The 21,484-nt window shown below is 28.3% G+C and overlaps 4 protein-coding genes across 4 annotated transcripts in view; 2 read left to right on the top strand and 2 right to left on the bottom strand.

Annotated features, from left to right (window-relative positions):
* LOC129961010 (pikachurin-like) overlaps positions 1-1,880 on the bottom strand; it is a 214,304-nt gene extending 212,424 nt beyond the window's left edge. Inside the window, exon 1 of the mRNA XM_056074801.1 lies at positions 1,604-1,880. Within this exon, the coding sequence (XP_055930776.1) occupies positions 1,604-1,712 (109 nt within the window). The 5' untranslated portion in view covers positions 1,713-1,880. The remainder of the gene's footprint in view (positions 1-1,603) is intronic.
* LOC129961013 (circumsporozoite protein-like) overlaps positions 1-21,484 on the top strand; it is a 290,038-nt gene that overhangs the window by 45,657 nt on the left and 222,897 nt on the right. The gene's annotated exons all lie outside the window — the stretch shown is intronic.
* LOC129959709 (uncharacterized protein DDB_G0271670-like) lies at positions 1,763-20,637 on the top strand. Its single transcript, XM_056072599.1, has 3 exons — positions 1,763-1,959; positions 2,036-2,107; positions 20,511-20,637. The coding sequence occupies exons 1-3, from the start codon at positions 1,763-1,765 to the stop codon at positions 20,635-20,637; spliced, it is 396 nt and encodes a 131-aa protein (XP_055928574.1).
* The window catches only part of LOC129961011 (troponin T, skeletal muscle-like), a 37,380-nt gene continuing 34,223 nt past the window's right edge, over positions 18,328-21,484 (bottom strand). Inside the window, exons 10-11 of the mRNA XM_056074802.1 lie at positions 20,491-20,633; positions 18,328-18,540 (exon numbers count right to left, since the gene is read on the bottom strand). Coding sequence (XP_055930777.1) covers positions 20,514-20,633 — 120 coding nt within the window. The 3' untranslated portion in view covers positions 18,328-18,540; positions 20,491-20,513. The remainder of the gene's footprint in view (positions 18,541-20,490; positions 20,634-21,484) is intronic.

The following is a 21,484-nucleotide window of genomic DNA, read 5'->3' as shown; positions in this document are numbered from 1 at the left end:
AAATCAAATATGCTAATTGAAAGAAAGCTATGAGCGAGATTAAATATAATAAGCAATGTTTAATCTTTCTATTTTTTCAAAAAGTCTAACAAAAAAAATAAAGTCGTTTTGGACTTCATTAAATTTAATTTTATCGGAAAACATTTTCTGCACAGTATTATTTTAATTATAATTAAGTAAACAAAACAGTGGTAGATATTTAAAATAATGAATTCGTTATTGGGCTTTTAAGAAATCTTGATACATCAATAAAAGATTAGCAACAGTGACATCGAAGAAATAAAACAAAGTACAAAATAATGGGAATGCGAAAACATTTTATTTCTGTTATGATATCGAAAAAGAGGAAGTATATCCGCTTCCATAATCATAACAATAATAATAATGATATATATATATATATATATATATATATATATATATATATATATATATATATATATATATATATATATATATATATATATATATATATATATATATATATATATATATATATATATATATATATATATATATATATATATATTCCATGCTATAAAAAACTGTATGAATTTTATAATACACTTGGTTGACACTGTTTACATCTCATTTCTTAAACAAGCGCTATAGTTTCTTAGTATCAGACGATATTTCATTGCAAATTTAAAAGGAATTCTGATTCCTCAAATTGAGAGTAATGGAATTATGGAAAAAAAATATTTCAATTAAAAGTATTGACTTCATATCTATTGTTACTCTTATGCCACTAACTGTGTTTCTCACACTTGTGAAAACTTTTCATGAATTGAAATCAGAAGTATGAACAATATGTATCATTCAACAAAGATATTATACAATTGTTTTAGAAGGCTATTGCAATAAATTAAAATATTTATTAATGAAAACAAAACAAAATTAGCTTGAATTAAATCTGTAGATTTGGAAAGTGAGGTGATACACAAACTGGGGAATAATTATTTAATTCCAGAAAAATGAGTGAAACAAAGATTATTATTATTCAGTGTGCTGAAAATAATATTAAGTGCTCAATAAATTTCAAATTCAATCATTTTTTTTTTCAAAATTTTTCATAGTACATTGAAATGTTCAGATCTGTATGGATAATTCAAAAGTTTAAGGAAACTTGAATTTCCTTAAGTATGTTTCATTCTTAATCGATTATTCTTGTGATTATGGTTCTATTGTCATGTAAGCTGAGAGTAATAAATATTGTATCATAAATTTCACATTCAATTCGAACTGAAAAGTGAAAAAAAAATTTTAAGCCCCTTGATGGATGTCTTAATTTCAATATATATATATATATATATTTTTTTTTTATCATTAAACTTTTGAAGACCAAAGTTTTTCTTCCCATTGATTTTCCCTGCAATATCATTTCAATTGTTCAGTGACCTGAGAATGATATGAGTAATTTAATAAACTTCAAATTTAACTCTAAATTATTTTATAATATATAAATGCATGCCAATTTTTAGAGAGTATTGTAAAATTTTCAGAAACATTGTATCTTTGGTGTATAAATTTTTTTCTGATCGATTTCCCTTCTGAATTTTACCCTCACCCTGATTGATGATCGCACGTGAGGAGGGTGTCTTACCTTGGAAGGCGGCTTCGAAATTCTTAGCGATCAGCACAGGTGGTCGGTGAAGCAGAAGCACCAGAAGCAAGTGGCACGCGGTGAGTTTCCCGAAGATCAGGAGTGCCATGTTGCCGGAATCATGTACTGGTCGATGGCAACTACGGTCCCCTCTAAAGCATGGAGATGCGGGAAATCAATTCGTTCCACCACTCACTCGGCTACGAATCCCCCATGGCACCCACACAGCACAGAGAACCGAATGGCAACACCACAGAGGGCTGGGCTTTCGTCGGCGGCTGGGAACAGTCGACTGCAATGCCGAGGGGAGGACGGGAGAGTAGAAAGATTGGATTGGATTGTCACGATTCATCCAAGTGGGTCGAGCCGCATTTTGCATTTTATTTGTCTCGTTATTATTAGGATTTTTTTTTCTTATTTTCTCTCTGTTAGATCAGGAATACAACTGTGGGTAGGGAGTTTTTCCGCATGTTGGGCTGATCCCTACGCAGGTATGACTCAGAAGTAGGGAGGGGGAGGTACCACAGATGCAGGATGAAAAGTTTCAATGGAGATTTCGCTTTGTGGTAGGAAACGGTTCATGCGGAAGAGGAGCAGAGAAATTCCAAATTAATAAAGGATCCTGCATTTCCTTTACAACGGAATAAAAAATGTGTAAATTAGAAATTAAACAAAAGCAATAGTTTTCAAATACTTTTATTAAAATCTTTTTTTTTTATTTCATCCTTCTGGTTTGTAAGTTTATAATACATTTGATGATGTATGTATAATGAAGTAGAAAATGATGCATCATATTTAAAATTACTTCCAAGTCCTTCTTTGCAAATGCCTAAATTCCTCTAATTAAATATTTTTATTATAGTTTCACATATTTTAAATTTAGTAATGCATCGCCTATCTTCTAAATTTTTAAAGTCTTTTATTTCAAAAACATTTTGCAACAAGGGATGATCTATAAAAATAAATTATTCAGGTTTCAAATTGATTTGCAACAAGAAACATTAAGTTTAAAAAAAATATTTTGATCTAAATTTAATTTTCCTTATAAAACTAATAAAGAAAAAAGAGTAAGAATAAAAAAGGATCTAAACAAATCACGATTAAAGAATGTTTTTGGAGATTTATCAATCTTCGTTATTTAAGAGAAGTTTCACATATAGTAACAATATAAGTAATTCTTATAAATGTAAAATATTTTTTTTTGAAAAATATGGAAATGAATTGAAAGAAAAAAAAACAATTTCAATCAATTTTACAGTCAAAATAGTTGGCTAATATTGTAAGATTCTTAGTTAAAAACTAAATAAAAAGAGAGCACTCATTGAATTAATATGTTATAGGCATTGTAAAATTAGCTATTTTCTTTTCATTGCTATGAAAGCCAGCATCTCAGTAAATGAAGACCTAATATGCAAATATAAATTGCATTTTAATCTTTCCTTTCTGCAATTTTACGCACATTTTATCACCCAATAAAGTTTAGAAACAAAATTTTGTAATATAGAAAAACTTATGTTACATATTAAATTTAAGAGACTATTTTTATTGGATCCTACGCGAAGAACTTTAATCTTAATTATTTTTTTCTTTACAGAAATTTTCCAATATTACAGTAATTTTTGAAAAGAGAAAAATATAAATAAAAATTATTGTGGCTGTGAAAATATGTGTATTTTCTCCTGATAAAGAACTGAAACAAATTGAACCAATCTTTGCAAGTTTTTAATTTAAGATTGAGTATACATATCATGAAATTGCAAAAGTTAATTTGATATTGAATTAATTAGAAATTAACCAATATTTTATTATTTTTCCTTAAGAAAAAATTGTTCCGTAAGTACTATACTTTCACTCATACAAATTTTATTACCACGCACTATTTCTTTCAATTTCTTTTTTAATTTTTCAATATTTAATAAATAATTAAATAGATGCAGACAATTTTCAATTAAGGAAATTAATAGATATTGCGTTGCTAGACAACGGGGAAATTTTAAATTGCTCAATTTTTATTTTTTAATATTTCTGTTTTATTATTTTTATTAAAATCTTCTTTGGCAGGGTTTTTCATTGGTTTTAAAAGAATTTTAAAGTTTCCTTAACTAGATTAAAAAATTACTGCGGTTAAAATCTTTTGCTATCTTTGGCTGCTTTTTCTACGAATTCTACGAAGTAATAAAAAAGAATTATTATTATTGAATATATTTGAAAAGTGAAAAAATATTGGATCACTTATATTATAAAAATTAATAAACTTGCGGAGAAAATTCATTATCTCAGATTTTTAAAAATCATCTGTTAACCTGATATTCTCATTTTAATTAAAAAAACTTCAGATAACAAAAATGTTTTGTGTGTCATTTTATACAAAAGTTGTTTTTCCATTAAAAATTTTAAAAAATTGTTATTGCATTTAAAATATTAGATATTAAAGTATTTTAATACCAAAAAACATCAGTGAAAGGATAAAGTGAAGGATAAAAATTATTCAAAAAAATCAAATTTGACGAGACAAATGGAAAAATTCTTATTATTCATAAAGTAATTGGTTTTAGCCGTTAATAAAAATTGATTAATAAAATAAAATAGATAAAAAAAAATATCTCCTATTATCCTTAAAGTACATGAAATAAATAAATGAGTATATTTTAAAGCACATTCTCTTAAAATCTAGTCAACGTGAAATCTAGTCAACGTGAACGCCTTACGTTTAGATTACATAGTTAACAATTTGTCTAGCAGTTGCAAGTTTGTTACCTGCATAGAACATATACTTAATCATAGATTTTTCGTATGAATAAGCAGGGTAAGTGGCTTTTACTTATTGTTTTGAAATCTGTTTTTTTTTTCAAACATTTAGGCAGAAATGTAAGCGATACTGAACACAAAATAAAACTTGTTTTATATAAAATTTCAGCATTTAGTTGTATGTTTTTTCAAGTAAATCACATAGATGCCACTTACTTAATAACGCATTAAAAAAATTCCCTTATATTGAATGACTGTTTCTTCAGCAGTTCAAAATAAAGTTCACTAATCTGTGTAATATTACAGTTGTCACTCTATCGATTCTCGAAACACAAACAGAAAGATCTTGCAAAGAATATAAATATAGGTTTATTTAGTTTTATTTAATTTAATCATTACGTCAATCAAAAGATCTCGAAATATATATGAATAATATAATCTACACGCATGCTGTGCCAACATGCTACAATATTCATGTAACACAGTGATTTTTACAGTAAATCTAACTGAAATAAGCTGTGAATTATTGTTACAAAAATTTAACATCTGTATCTGCTTAGCAGCAGGTGAAATTTTCAATTTAAATAGTATGTTGCTTTGCTCTGCGAAATTAGCGTACAGCTGCATTTGGAACAAAGAAATTGCGTAAGAATAGTTTGTGTTTTTTCAGTTCAACGAAGTTTTGGCGAAATGAAACAACACATATATATGCGTTTAGAAGGTCTTATTGACATTATTTTAATTTGATGCCTCTTTACCATCAAATTTTTACTGATAAATAAAAAGTGATATTTAGTTTGGGGAAAAATTGGTTTGACAGCTTTTATTTTGAAAGAATAATTGCTTCGTTCATTTTTCAAATTTTAAAAGGGAATCATTTTTTGCTGTGATCATTATGGCGAAGTAATTTTTTAGTAGGATTAAATGTTAATCTTATTTTTAAATGCTTTTGGTTGTATTCATTTCTTATTAGTTTAGCCTTGAACTGACATTGTCGGCTGTCTTTTCTAAAAATTTATCTGGAATTTGCAAAAGAATATTAAAAAATATGTGCCCACGATCAATTTGCTGTTTTTTATTAAAAATTAATAAAAAAATTTAAATTGTTATTGAAACCTCGAAGTTTGGAATGAAAAATATCTCTATCTATTCTTTTGTCAATCAAAAAGACAACGAAATAAATCTCAGAAATTCCGTGATTAAATTATTGCGAAAAACTACATTTATTAAAAGAGTTGTGGTTAGTAGTTCAGCGCATTATTATTTATAAGCACTCAACAAGTTTTGTTCAGAATCTCTGTTAATCGTCAATAAAAATTCAAATGATAAAAATATATTCTCAAAATTGTACAAAAAGTCAGAAGGAAAGAAGAAAGTCCTTATTACACCGATTTTTGTCCAAAATTCAAATGCAAATATTCATATTCTTTTAGTTTTCCGCGTAATTTCCGACCGAAAAAAAGACCATCAATTTCATGATTTTAATTGTTTTTATAAGTCCTAGATATTCTTCCTTGCTTACTAGACTAATTGATGCTTGTCATTCAGTGATTGATATTACAGTAAGTTACATGTCCAAAAGATCTAGAAACATTGTAAATGAAAGATATTTAAAAGTTACATGAGTCGCTTCTATACTTTAATTAATAAAATTGCAAAATAATAATAATAATAATAATAACACATTTAAATCATTACCTTTTTGAGAAATTCTGAAGATTGTTATCTTCAATTTAAAATCACGGTGTAGCATATTTTTTGCTCTTTTAAATATCGGCTTCACTCTGTATTCTTTGTAGCTTTGAAATGTGTCTTTCCTACAGCCAGGTAAATAGTGGTATATGCAATATATAGTCCAGGCTCTCTAAATGTACTGTCAATTTATTTTCTTCTAAAAAAACCCCAACATTCTTTTGTTCTCTAATATTTTCAAATATTCTGCTGATGTCATCGAACAATGAACAGAAAATCAACAAATGAAAAAATTTTTAGTTTTCCTTGCAGACACTAAGAATTTTTCAGAAATATTTTTAGGAGACTAATTTTATTCAGAAATACTAATATTTCTTTCAAACTTCAAAATATTACTTTAGACATTAAATTTAAACCTATATTATAATAAACTAATAAACTTTAGAATAATAAACAAATAAATTAATAGTTTTCAGGAATCAACAAGTAAATTAATGTTTTAAATGAATCCACTTTCTTTCCAGACGAATCATTATTTCATTTTAAAATAAATTTATAGAAGCCTTTATCGGAGTCTTCAATAAAAGGTAGTAAAAATATGATTCGATGAAATGCAGTCAATTCATTCTATTTATAAAATTGTAATAAATGGGTCTCTTCATCGTATCACTCGAGTAAACAAAATTTACGTTAATAAAATAATTAATTCCAGTCATCAGATTTCATACATCCCAATTCATAGATTTTTACTTCGTTTAATTCTTTCATTTTAACACACGCATACTTTTTCGTTTTATGACTTATTCTCAATTACTAGAATCAGATGTAATATGATACTATTCAATTAGGAATGTTGATACGATTCATTCGGAGAGAAATCTTAAGGAAAGAAACTCATTAATTAAGATTCTTATTTCGAAAAGCAAATTAGTATTGATTTTATAAAGAATATCACAAAAATATCGCTTCTTCAGCAATTTTAAGTGCGATGGAAAGAAATTAATTTAAGAGTGAACGAAATTAATTAGCTATCAAAAATAAGGGGAAATGGGTAAGTTTTCTTTGATAAACATTAATAAGAAAGGTTTCATATTTGCAAAAAACATTTTCATTCATTTTAATACTAAAGTTATTCATTCATAAAAATACCTTCTGTGTATAATTAAAACAACATTTTTACTTCATTTTTATTGATGGAATTTGCGACCAATTTAAGTATATACTAATTCATGAAACATAAATCAAGCCAATTCAAGTAAATACGCTATAAAAATAATTTACGAAACATACTATTACAATTTTCCTGTATAATCATATATCATGCGTCTTGATGATACTCCAAGCTGTTTAGGGCCATCTGCTCAATTGGTGCTTTACTGTTTTCAGTCGCATGATTGAGTGCACTATCCTCCCCACCCCTAAATGGGTGGTGTTCGGGGGACATGACATCCCTCCTTCTGATTCTCCCTCTCCCAAATCACATCATTCTCCTGGCAATTGAACTGGTGAGATAGTCACATTGTGTCCAAACAAAGTATCTTTAGAGATTCATACCGCGCTGGACAGGAATTAAATAGTCTCTATAATCATTTTAACTCATTTTAATTTACCTTGATGAACTGAATACTTATCCAGAGGTATCATCCACATATTAATTTAGGTTGTGGATATATTAATACGATTCTAACCCTGTACAATTTTCTTTTAATTGTTTGGTTAGGGATATATTAATACGAGTCTAACCTTGTACAATTTTCTCGTAATTGATTGGTTATGGATATATTAATACAATTCTAACCGCGCACAATTTTCTATTAATTGGTTGGTGTCAACGAGTAAAGTCATACCTCGCCATCCAGGGTCTCGAAGCAAAGTGGCATCTGATTTTCTTCTCTCGCTTTTAATTATTCCTGTTTTTAAATATGGTACAAATGCAAAATTCAGATATAAAGAAACACATTTTTCCAATAATACAACCATGGAAACCGAACATGAGAACCTACTTTAAAAAAAGCTGCAGATTTTGTAGACAGTCGACTCTGATGAGAAATGATTCTATTTTTTCTATATACTAGACAATGGGCAAAATATATCTAAAGAATCAGATTGAACTGGGCAGGAATTAAATTGTCTCTTAAATCATTTTAAGTAATTTTAATTTGTGTTGATGAACCGAAGACTTAACCAAAAGTGTCATTTATTCATTAGCTAAGGTTATAGATATATTAATACGATTCTAGCCACGTACAATTTTCTCTTAATTGGTTGAAGTCAATAAATAAAGTCATACCTCGACATCCACGGTCTCGAAGCAAAGTAGCATCTGCTTTTCCTCTCTAGCTTTTAATATTTCCCGTTTATGAATATGGTGCAAATGCAAAATTCAGAAATAACAAAAAAATTATCCAATAATATAATCACAGAAACGGAATATGAGAACCCCACTTTCAAAAAAAAAAAAAAAAAATGCAGATTTTGTAGACAATCGACTCGGATGAAGAAGCATTTTATTCTATTCTATTGTATCTACAAGACAATGAATAAAATAAATATTAGCTTACTATGAAGAAACGTTTGGTGAGAAGAGAAAAGGCTGTTGCGTTTTCAGACACGCTTGTTAGATTTTATGCGAAAGATCGATTTATGTTTAGATTTTCTGCTAGATTTATGATTAAATTTTATGTTTCAAAACAGTGTTATTTATTGCATTTACTTCTTTCTGACAGCTAAAACTATTAGTCAAATTTCTTGGCTAGAATTAATAAATATTCCTTTCTATTCCAGCTTTTTTCGGTACCATCTATCACATAGCTTCATTGTATCATTGTAATAATTAGAATTAAAATCTATAATCCAGTTATTTCATAAAATACCAAGTTGTTTCATGAAGTAATTGATCAAGTCATTTAAAATGCGTAATTATTAATTCAACATTTTAGCTAGAGATTCATTGAAATAATTATTTATTCTATAAAATAACTAACTATAAAAAGATAAAGTGTAAAATGAACTTACTTAATTATACAACTTAGAAAATATTATTTTTACAACCATACAACAGAAATTGTTGCAATAAAAATTACAAAAATGGTACTTGGAATAACATAGAACATTATTTTTAAAATAAATGCATTATTTGTTGATACACTGCTTTTTGAGGAGACCAGGAAAATAGTGCCATATGGGATAATGTGGTAATGTGCGCAACTAACTATAGCCGGTGGGGAAGTCCCGAAATATATTCTTTATCAGCGAGCAACTTGCAAAATTGTTTCAGAGTCGTCAAAGCTCTGACAAGAGAAGCGTGACCGTTATTGCGGGAAATGTTATTTTTTACTATTTTCTTGTAATTTTCAACTTCTGCATGAATGGAGATAAGCGCATTTCTGTGTTAATTTACAACTGTAGTTAGTACGTGCACTCATTCTATTAATATTCCTTTATATTTCTATAACATAATTTTTATGAAAAAACGTCTTTGTTTGCTGTGAATTAGAAACGTCCTAAATACCTACCGGGAGGGCGAGTAACTTTACGGCCTTCGTAAAGCACAACTGAATATATTCTCTTAAAATATCTTTTAATTATCTTTACAGATCCCTCGTATAAGAAAAAGAACTACAGAAAGGACAAAATGGACAAATTATGAACTTAAAGTAGCTATAAAGCAAATGTTGGATTCGAAGTAATTAAAAAGTATGATCTTTTGGTTTAATATTTCTAGGATCACTCCGAGAGACAGATCTGAAAAAAAAGAGACCTATAGTTGCCGATTAGCACTCGAAATATCTTCTTTTAACTGAGATATAGATAAAAAGGACTTGGTTATGAGAATACAGATTGCCATGTACTTGATGTTTTAACGAAGCAAGGAGATTTGTAAAATTTGTAGAGAGAAGGCGCTGTTGAATGGGGTGCCGGTGATTTTTTTGCACCAAAAGGACTTATGTGAATATGTAGATAGTTTGAGTTTGCTTAAAATTATAAATGCGACTTTTGTCAGGCAAAATGGTTTTAATGAGCACTATAAAAATGCAATGTATCCCTGAAATAGGTTTGTCATCTTTTAGAAACCTAAAAAATATTATGCTTCTTGTTATCTTCGGATAAACAGTTGTGCAAGAAAATAATTTCAGTTTAATTGGTATTCATTACTAACAATTATATTTGTTTATTGTGTATAATTTTCAAGAAAAAAGTCACCATGACACAGAATATGTGATGGAATTACGCCTGTATCGGAAAAACCAAGCCATTATGTCAAGGTTTTGAAAATTCTTTTTTCAATAACGCTCAAAACACTTTTAGCCTTTGTTAACGGAATTACTCAATATGTAAGATATTCCAAAATTAAATAATATTCAATTTTTGTATTTTAAACAATATATAAAAGGAATTCCTTGAGTTAATGTGATTCTCAGGTTTCCATTTTCCAGGACACATTTTATGGCCTTTACAGCCTACGGCATGCAGAACTTTTAATTAAAACTCACGAAGTAATCACAATAAAGTAACTAATGCTAACAATAAATATGATTCATGTAGGTTATTTTATATTTAACGGAGGTAAATTGTTCCTCTATGAAATAACTCGCTAAACCAAAAATTATGAAAACAGTAGATTAGATATGAATTTCTTTACAGCGGCAAATTTAAAATGAAAAGGCATTACTTTCAGTTTGTGATGAATATTTAAAAACAACCCACACAGGCATATAAGGACACAAAATCTGCAATAACATGATAATTGAATTTTTAAGGAGGTTTTAAAAAGACTGACATTATATATGCTATGGCACCCACATATTTTAATCAACTTTGTTTCTGCCTTCTGTTATTTCAAGTTTTATCAAAATTATTTATTCAGTCGTTTTTTACTTGAGAATAAGGAATTGGATTTCTCATGAAATTGAATTTGAATTTGAGGGATGGAGAAATTGAAATTGAATTGCAGTTGTTTTTGAAAACTGTAATTGTTTTTCTTCAATTGTAATTATTTTTGTAAAATATCTTCAAAGTGAATGTTCACCAAGCGACATTCCTTCTCATCTATCCAACATTGGTACCTTTATCAAATCTAATATCAGTGCTTTTCCTTCCAGATGGTACCATTTCCTCTTTCTTATGTTTCACATGACTTGTTTTCAGCAAATTCATAAATCACTCGTTTCGCAACTATTTCTTGCTTTTCTTATCGTAAATTGACGAAATCTTACCAGTTCCTGTCAAAATATAAGTCGTGATTTATCAGCCAAATTTCGATTTTTCGATACTCTACGTATAGATCTGTACTGATAAGATCTCAAACAACGTTTTATTTCTATAATTTCTTCTTTCTAGAGGGCTTTGAGGTATTTTTAGTTTCCCCAGAGAATCAAGGAAATATTTTGATTTATCTATTGATTTTTTGGATCTCTGCTTTAGACATCTACCGAGAGCAATAGCTGTCTATTATTGATAGTATCTTTACAAATGAGGATTGCAAAAAATTCTTTTAAAATAAATCATCTTTTCATTAGCTAATAATATTTCTAATTTTTTTCTCTTAAAATACGAATTTCAAAATATTCCCTGTTGTAGTAGATTATCTTTGATAGTGTCTTTTTAATCTTTTGCAGGGAATGAATGAGTTTAGTGTGTCAGATCTTTAGTCAATTTTATAAATTTTCTAATAATTCAATTGATTGCAGAAACGAAGAGCAAGATTTTGCATTTCAAATAAAACAGTGAGCAATATCTCCGAAAAACAGAAACATATTTCAGCCTAATGGAACAACAATAAAATAAGTTAAAAATTCAGGGGAAAACTTCGTTATTTAGATGGTCTATTTGTCTGGGGGGACTCAGTATCATCAACTTTCAATGAATTCATTGTAGGAATCAATATTATCAGGTGTTCATTTTCTGAATATATTGCGAGCGATTTTGAGAACCGCGGTGGCCTGGTGGTAAGGTCTCGGCTTCAGAACCGGAGGCGTTTCAGGTTCGACACCCGATTCTACAGAAGAACCGACGTGCAAGCGCATCTGGTGCACGTTAACCCTCTGATGTAGTGTGGAAGCTTAGGTGTCGTCCTCGTCATCCGACCGCGGTTCAAAATTACGAGGTCCATCCCAAAATAGCCCTAGCGTTTCTTTAAAATGGGACTTTAATATAACTAAACAAGTGATTTTACGGAATATAATTCTAAAATGTTATAGAATATAGAAGAGGTCTTAGCATAGAGCGCGATAACAATAGTAATCTATAGTTCCTAAAATTGTCAGTAGATTGGCAATTTTTATTATTGTTAATTGCTATTGTAATAGACATTTGCAATATTATAACTGAAATAATTGTTCACCTTAAAAAATTAAATAACTGAACGTAGCTGCAAGTCAAGTCTGATATTACTACACAGTTGCTTTGAATTTTATATTCATTTTGATATTTTTCATTGTTTTGCTTTAATTTCATGAATTTTGAAACCTTGATTTTTTAAAACTTTAATGCTATAGCAATCCAGCAACTTTATTCCTTTACATTTCAAATTTTAACTCATTGAATTCTAAAGAATAGTAATTATGATTTAAAATTTCAGAATAGAACTTTAGTCACCTTTATATATTTGGAGTATCACGAACGAGGCTCGCCAAAAGAGGGGAAATGAAAGAGGAGCAAAATCCCCATGGTGAGAGATCGAGAGGGGGAGGTCCGTTAGTCTACGGTAAAAAGGGATTAGAGATTATTGGAAAAGTTTTTGGTGTGTGGAGGGGGTATGTATGCCAGTATAGGGGAGCTGGTTTCCACTCTTGGTGACTCTGATATGCTCAGAATTGACTTTTCTGATAGAATATACCATTCAGACCGTTCGTATAAAGGACATGACTGAAGATTTATAAAAGGAAAATTATGAGTTTAACTACTTTTTTAGTTATTCTTGTTAGATATTAATAGAGGAGTTCAGTAATACGGTCCTTGCAATAGTTTAAGATATTATCAATATCTGACTCTTCAACATTTATCAAATATTGGAAAACCATTGACAATCGGTTGGCAATATCTTAAAAATATCCACTATTTACAGGGCGCAACCGTGGTATGAAATTAACCACAAAGTGATGCAAAACGTCATTCATGTTTGATGATCTGCGAAAGGTCTACCAGTGTCGTGGGAGTTTTTGACAATTTTCAACCTTTAAAAATCGCAACAGAAAAAATTAGCACCAATTAGGATCTGAAGAATATAATGGCCATTTTTTTAAAATTTTGTTTGCAAGCAATGTTTATGGCAGTGTGAGGCATTTATAAAAATGTTCCTCTGCAAGCGGGTAATCTAGCCAGTCCGATATGGCCTCACACCATTGTGCTAATTTAAGCTACTCTAATTCAGTCCTCAAAAGAATTGAAGGCTGAAACAAATTAATACACAAGTTAAACGTACAGGCTGTAACTAACTGTACTCCCTATAGAAATAGTCCCAATAATGCCCCTCCAAGATACTTCTTTGAGAATAATGCAATTTCCTTACGATTTCAAACATCGAAACTGTTTATCATTATTTAAAGGAATGCGTAGAAGCCTCGGAATTAAGAAAGAATCTTGAAGTTCAAAATAATAATTTAAGTATAGTACTGATGTCGCCAGAAAATCTGAAAACACTAAATGACATGATGCTAAAAACTGACAGTTTTTTTAACCAACTATTTGAAAGTTTTAAAACGTTTGCAGTGTTGTTGTTTTTTTTTTGGGGGGGGGGCGAGAATTTTGAGGAAACTTTCTTTAAGTGGGGGTCTGCTCCTCATTTAACACATTGACGGGAAGCCGATGAGGAAGGCCAGAGATTGACCAATTTGTGGCTGGGAGCCAACCGCCTCGAAGAGGATGTCAGTTCGGTGAATCGGCCGATGTCATGGACGGGACATGAAACAGACAGCAATCGGCCACAACAAATTCTATCGATACTGCTTCGTTCAGTGGTGAGGGGTAGTCGGCTGTACATAAGAAAACGAAGACTTTTAATGATTGGTAAAATAGTTGAGTAGAATTGTTGTAAGTCTTCCCTCACGTGTGCAGATTGGGATTGAAGGAAATGGTTATCAAATATTATATTAATGTGTACTTCAGAGATGATCCTCGAATATTCAACAAGGGATGTTAGGATACATTTGATGTTGTAGTGTATTAACTACTGTATTAATATTATTATTTTCAGTAACAAAAATGTCAGTCTCCAATCAAAAATAAAGCCTTCGAGACATCTTATAAATATTCAATAAGTTAAAAAGTAGAAAAAAAAATTTAAAGTGTGCAGAACTAAAACCAGCATTAAAAAAAAATCCAAATATGGCAATATAACAGCTTCGCCAAAAATTATTTAATTCAGCATGTACATATAAATTATATTTTTGCCATATGTATTTAGATCCTCCTTTTTTTGTCTATAAATCTTCATGGCTTATTATATATGCCGGTTTACCCAGCGTATATCGATATAAGGCAGTCATTTATTTCTAATGCTGTTATAGAATCAAGATTTCCGAATATAAAAAAAAAGGATTTTTTTTTTCTGAGACAATACAGAAGTTCTTTCAAAATTATTTTATTACTCCAATAAATTAACTTTATGAAGAATTTAAAGTAAATTAAATTAACTAAATTAAATTTAAACTTATATTACAAATTAATTAAGTTTTAAAAAAAGCAATCCTTCGCTTTTATAAGAATATTAAAAATTTTTGCTTTTATATAATTTTATCGAGATTTTCTGTAACGGACTTATATTTAAGTAAAAACGAAATTTAATAAAATTTATGTCGAAATTATAGCAGAAAAAATAAATTAATTTTCTTTTCAAAAATAAATATTGATATCTTTAACTAAAGCGCATTTGTTAATTCTGTTTTAATTACCAATCTCTTTTCCAAAAATAAAATATTCATTTCTTTAATTGAAATACGTTTGTTAATTTTATTTTAATCTACAATCTCTTTATTTCTTTCAAATATAAATTTTTAGTATCTTTAATTGAGGTACATTTATTTATTCTATCTTAAAGAAAAGTTTCTTTAATTTTTTCCAAAATGAAATGTTAACATCTTTAAATGGGGCACATTTTCTGATTATATCTTAGTAAACAATCTCTTGAATAATTCACTTTCGATCTCCTATTGTGTAATTTGTTGATTTAAAATTTGTAACCTTTAAAATGAGCAAAAATGCATTGATTTTTAATACATCCTTATTGAACTTTATATGTATTATATATAGCCTATATATAAATGATGATGGAATATTTTAAGCTCTTTTGGTGATGGAATATTTTAAGCTCTTTTGATGATGGAATATTTTAAGAAATTTTTCACTCGCCTGCTAATGTGAAGGAGAATCAAAATTGTGTACACTTCTGGATTATTGATGACAATACACTGTTTTAAAATCCCCAGAACTTATACATAATTTAATATATTCATTTAAATTAATTTTGACTGCACATAATCTTGCAGAAAATTTCCGAGGTTTTCAATATTCTTTAACGTTTATATAAAGAGATTATAAATTGAAAACAAAAAGGTAGAAAATAATTAATAATAAGAAATAAGTCTACTTTTTTTTTGTTCATTAATAAAACAGTACTTTTGAAAATTTATTTTGTTAAAGCTGTTTCAGTTTTAAATAAAAAAATATGTTAATACAGTTTCAGTAATATTAGTGTAATTTTGCAGAAAGCAAAGAATAATTGAATAGAATTCAAGACATCTAACTAAATCAAATCAGTAGATTTAAATATTTTATCAGAGGATGAAACTGGAAAAAACGTCGATAAAAGTCAGAAATATTTTTTTTAACTCCGGTAGGCCTTTTCCCAATCATTTAGAGTGATTTCAGCCATCATGAAGAAAATAAAAAAAAAAAAAAATCGTGGTTGCAGTAACTGGACAACTACACCTATTCCCCTCAGTAGAGTCGGAAAAAGAAATTTTATTGTAGGAGCACTGGCGGATAGTGAAAGCTGATAGTAAGGAAATGTCGTCGTTACTTTCCCTGCATTCCGATAATATGTCCCGTGAAAAACAAACTGAAATTGATAATATGGGTAATGGATGTTGGTGTAATTGTAATTCGTAATTCGATATATGATTTATCATTTCACCTAAGATACTTTTTTTTGAAATGATTGATAACTTTAAACCGAATACAGTTGTAAGTTATAGAATTCTGTGTTGTGAAATTCTATTTTTAAAATGAACATACGTTAATTTGAGAAAGCTCTTATTATAGGTTTACAACACATAGAAATGCTTATTATGTCTTTGATATGGTTATTTTTCATAAAAAAGTGAGAGTGTTCAAGTGTTTATGAAATGAGGTATCGCATGGTTGTCAAACATCAGTCGGAGTAATAATTTGTGAGATCTATCGTCAAGTTGTGCTTTTAACAAACATTATTCAAAAATTGATAGACCGAAGTGTGCCTTAGAAGTAAATATCTCCCTGGTTGTTGAAGTTTTTCTTGGCTTCATGCTAAGAGAAAAATAAATAGGATGCAGTTTCATTTGCATGTCCTCGAAGAAGATAGTTTACTCTCGTATATAAAAGCTAGATTGACTTTAACATTAGATACTCATGAGGCATTCTAAACCACTTTGATCAACAGAATCAGTCATGTATCGCCTTTACTGTGAATCCCTGATTCATGATTTGGTAATGGGATTAGTAAATTAGCATTATTGACTAATATTGTAATGCTTAAAATTAAAAAAAAATTATATACTTTGTTTATAACTTGCATGGCTTTTTTTTTCATACCTTTTTTTTCATATTTTCAATCCTTTTTCATTGACTTCCTGTTTTGGTAGATCTTTACAATTTTGTATTTTGGTATTCCCAATGAAAATACAATATTTTTGGTTTTCAGAAAGTGACTACTTCAATAGATTAAATTTAATGAAATTTTTTATTCTAAATGAGAAATGCCATCTTATTGAGAATTTTTAAAAAATTTATTACATGAAGTTTTAATAATATATTAAAGCTTGAAAAAAAGAAAAAACATAAAAATAAAACGTTTTGTTTTTGTTTTAACGAAAATGTTTTTATTAATGCGTCGTGAAGTAAAAATGAAGAACTTCGAGTTCAAGAACTCCGTTTATCTTTCCGCAAATCGGTCATGAAGTAAAAGTAGCTCTTTGTCAAATTTAAAGAAATCAGTGCAAAATTGTGAAAAAATAAGACTTAGAAAACCCTATTACAATGAAATTAAACAATGAATATCAGAGAAAAAATATTCCCAGTATTTTTTTAAATGTATTATTAATGAGCTTAACATTTCAATTCAATTAAAATATTTCTCTTAGACCTTTATGCTTTTGAAACTTTGCTCTGGTCTCTACATTTTTTTATAAAAAATTATTTTATTTGTAGAAATTTGAATAAATTTTGGTCGTTTTATAGAAAGTTTTCCTCTCAAATTCTTTATAGAAAACATATATGGTTTTCTACATATTAATCTCTATTTAATAAAGCATCAAAACTTTTGCAATTAAACGTATCATTTTGATCCTGCAAATGTAAGTCACAGACATTTGCTGATTTGATCTTTTAAGTAAGAAATCTCTCTCTCTCTCTTAATCCTAATAATATATAAAAGAAAATAATATATGTACTTATTTTTTTATTTTATTTTATTATCATTAAAAATTTGGAATTCTAAAAGTTATAAATTTAGTCTGACATTTTAACTATTATAATATAATAAAATTGTTGTTAAGTATTATTAGGAAATAGAACTATATTAATATATTTTTCGACAAAAAAATAAAAAGAATTGGCCGTATTTTGAGCAAAACTTTGACAGTAAGTCGGATTGAATGACGTACTAAAGAACTTTTACTTTAAAACTTGTTTAGAATGTCATTCAATATACTTTTGTATGACATGACTAAAGTAAGGAATTGATCGCATTTTGAACAGAAATTCGACAGTAAGTTGTTTTGGAAATGTCCTTTGAAGGACAAACTAAAACTCTTTCACTTTAAAACCTCATTTTTTTATCATGTCATTCAGCTTGCATTTGTATGACATACTGATTCAAGAATAACTGTTAATTAGTATCTTATACGAAATTCTTGCCGTGTTTACTCACAAACCTATTTCAAGAATATTTTTGCTTTGAATAAGTATGAAATTGAATATAAGAGGCTTTTCTTGTAAGGGAATTGTCAATTAAATTCCTTGCATTGTTTTTAAAACTTCTGCGTTATGCAATGCCGATAGACTTTTTTTTATGAAATGAAACATTAAAATTCTGTTTTAAACAAATTTATTCATAATCAACAAAGTTTTCTTAATCTATTACTCCAACAGCTTGCCGATTCAGCATATTTAGTTGATATTCAAAATGAGCAAATTCAGTGAATGTAGATTTTGTAGAGAAGCAAAATTAGATATTTTCTGTTTCTGGTATCGCTGAAAATATTCAGTCTTGGATGCATGGATGGAAGATTCATCTAATGCTTCTGAAAGAAAATAATTTACAATTAGTAATCATACCATAAATTTTTAACTCATTCACTGCCAGAGAAATTAACAGACGCTTAATTTTACAGAAGTTTCCTTCATGATATCTCGTAAATGGCAGTGAATGGGTTAACGAAGGATAAATTTATTTTCAAATGTATTAAAACTAAATATGTTTTATTCACTTTTAAAACTATCAAAACTCCAAAACAGTTTCAATACTAAACTTTTCAATTTACATTGATAATTAACTAATCTTATCTGAAAGAAGAATTAGTTAATTATCAATGCGACGAAAACACGGAAATAATTTTTATATAAGGAAGGAAAGACATGGAAAAAAAATTTAAATTTTTCCCGTTTCAAACTCTTAAGTTATGAATTTAATAAAGTTTCGAAAGAAAGAATTCTTAATAAATCCGAGACAAATTGCTTTTGAAATTTATAAATTGAATTGAATTTCAAAATTGCTTTTGAAATTTATATGCAACAGAACACAGCAGATTTTTATAAAGAGAAACATATCAATTAAATGTCCCCTGATATCTTTCCTAAAATTTTACATAAACATGGAAAGTTTCTGATAAAAATAACTAATAAATTAAATTCGTTAAAAAGTCAAACATCACTATAAATTAGTTTAGCAAACCGTAGAATTTCTAATACAAGTTCATGTTTTATATGGCATCCATTCTAGCTCATTTTGAATACACAAATGCCATATTGTGGCGTGCATTTCATAAAATTTCTGTTTTTGAATGGTTATTTTGTTACATGGGATAGATTATCTAGATTCAAAATACCTTACATTCTACATTCTTTTATGATTACATTCTTTCTTTTACATTTCTTTACGACGAAAATATATAATTTCGTCATAATATAGAAATAAATATTATATATAAAATTTTTTATTAATACTTCCATATTTTATAAATACTTTTGCTTGAAAGAAAGTTTTTATTTTAAAAAAACTTAGTTTTCCCAGAGTAGTTTTTCCTAGTATCTTAATTTAAAAGCAAACCTTATTTTGTTCTAGACTAAGTTGTAGAAACCATGATTTAACCAAAAATCCATTTCTATTTCCTCGAAATTTTTTGCAGGATTTAAATGATATTAGTAAAGGAAATGGTTTGTTGTTATTATCATATACTTTATTTCTAAGATAATTTTAACGTAAATAATTCAATACACATAATTTTCAAGAAATTGATTTTTTGTCTATCATACTAAAATTTTATTTAAGAATAAACTAGTTTCTGGATTGAGCATTTGTGTCTAAACTGATACTGATAGAATATAAGTATTGCTGCTAATCTTTTCCATTTTGTGAAAATTATTTCACATAGCTGCCAAATTTCTTCTTTTTTAAAGGATTATAACATTTCAAAAGCAAAACATAGGAATAGATTTTTTATTAATATTTTTCAACAGCTGCGATATGTTAAAAAAAAAAAGTCACCTACATAGATGGCTTTAACCCTATCAGTCAATCAAACTTTTTAATTCATTTACAAATAAAATAAAATATATTTTATAAGCAAAATATGTATTAAAACTTATTTAACCCGTTATAGGGCCATGAAAAGTATGCTTTCCACCGAATTATTCAATATTTGTATGCAATTATGTTGATTGGTATATGTTCTGACAATTTTTTCAATAAGACACAAATTTAGATGCTTTAGTTCCTTATCTCATACAAAATGCTTCATTATTAATTAACCAAATTAATTAATTAATGAAATAAAATTTATCTAATAAGCTAAATGAATCAATTTTCTTAAACCATTCTCAATCCTAGAAATATTTTAATATACCATGACTAGACAAAATCGGCCTCTTAAAGGATTAACTACATTCATAAATAAATGCCTTGAGTTTTTTTTTAGAAATTTCATATTCACAAATTATTTATATAATTATATTTTCCAAAATAAACAAAATACCTTTAAAATGCCTTTTCTAGAAACTATTCTTCTTCCTCCTCTTCTTCTTCCTCCTCCTCTTCTTCTTCCTCCTCCTCTTCTTCCTCTTCCTCTTCTTCTTCACCTTCTTCTTCTTCCTCTTCTGCTTCCTCCTCCTCTTCATTCTGAAAAGATAACACTTTCTAGAAAGCTCTTTCGAGAAACTTTAGTTGCTAATTTTATAAAGCAAATAGAAATCTATTTTCATGTTTGAACAGAAAACTCTGCGAAGATTATTCTGAGAAAATTCTGTTTCCAAATTTCTAAGAGAAACTTATCAGAAATTAACATGATGTCCATATAATCTGAGCAATTTTATCTTTTGATAAAAAGATTTTTTGTTATTAAGTTCTTTATTGCTCTTTCTCTAAAAGAAGATCAGATTTCCCGATTTCCTGCTCGGAGAAGCAGAAGTATGATATCCGATTCTAGGAAAGATCCTCCATGTATACGGTGTAGGAGCACATCAGATTTGTCGAGGATTAAATATCCTCTTCCAGGTAGAGAGAAGGTTTGAGAGGGAGATGGAAATTCATTTTGCGCCTTATTCATATGACCACGGTTCGTAATTATAAGAATTGTCTCAAAATAGCCTAGAAAACGAGACATCAATATCTATATATAAACTCTAAGCGATCAATAATTAGTTGATGAAGACACTCATAATTTTGAACTTGAGTCAGAGAAAATTCACTCATGAACTTTTTTCTCCTTTCCAGATATAATATAGTGTTGTTTTTTTTTTTTTACTTTAGTTATGTTATTCCCTTTTGATAAAATGAAGAGAACTTTAGTAGCATTATTAAAGTGGTACATTTCAATAGTATTATGGAAAAAAGCAGAAAAAAATATGTAATTAAAATCTACTATCGCAAATTTCAAATTATCATGTGAGAACATTATTATTCTTTTAAGTCATGGTTTGTTATAATTAATTTAAATCATTAACCAGTTTAAACCAGTTTGAAACAATCAC

Source organism: Argiope bruennichi, chromosome X2 (genome assembly GCF_947563725.1).
Source record: "Argiope bruennichi chromosome X2, qqArgBrue1.1, whole genome shotgun sequence".
In the NCBI taxonomy this organism is placed as follows: domain Eukaryota; kingdom Metazoa; phylum Arthropoda; class Arachnida; order Araneae; family Araneidae; genus Argiope; species Argiope bruennichi.
Note: the sequence above shows the minus strand (reverse complement) of the source record. Positions and strands in the feature narration are given on the sequence as shown.

Coding starts and splice junctions, on each gene's coding strand:
- LOC129959709 (XM_056072599.1), top strand. CDS start 1,763: ATGGAGATGCGGGAAATCAATTCGTTCCACCACTCACTCGGCTACGAA. Junction 1,960..2,035: donor GATTGTCACGATTCATCCAA/GTGGGTCGAGCC, acceptor TCTCTCTGTTAG/ATCAGGAATACAACTGTGGG. Junction 2,108..20,510: donor TACGCAGGTATGACTCAGAA/GTAGGGAGGGGG, acceptor TGCCTTTTCTAG/AAACTATTCTTCTTCCTCCT.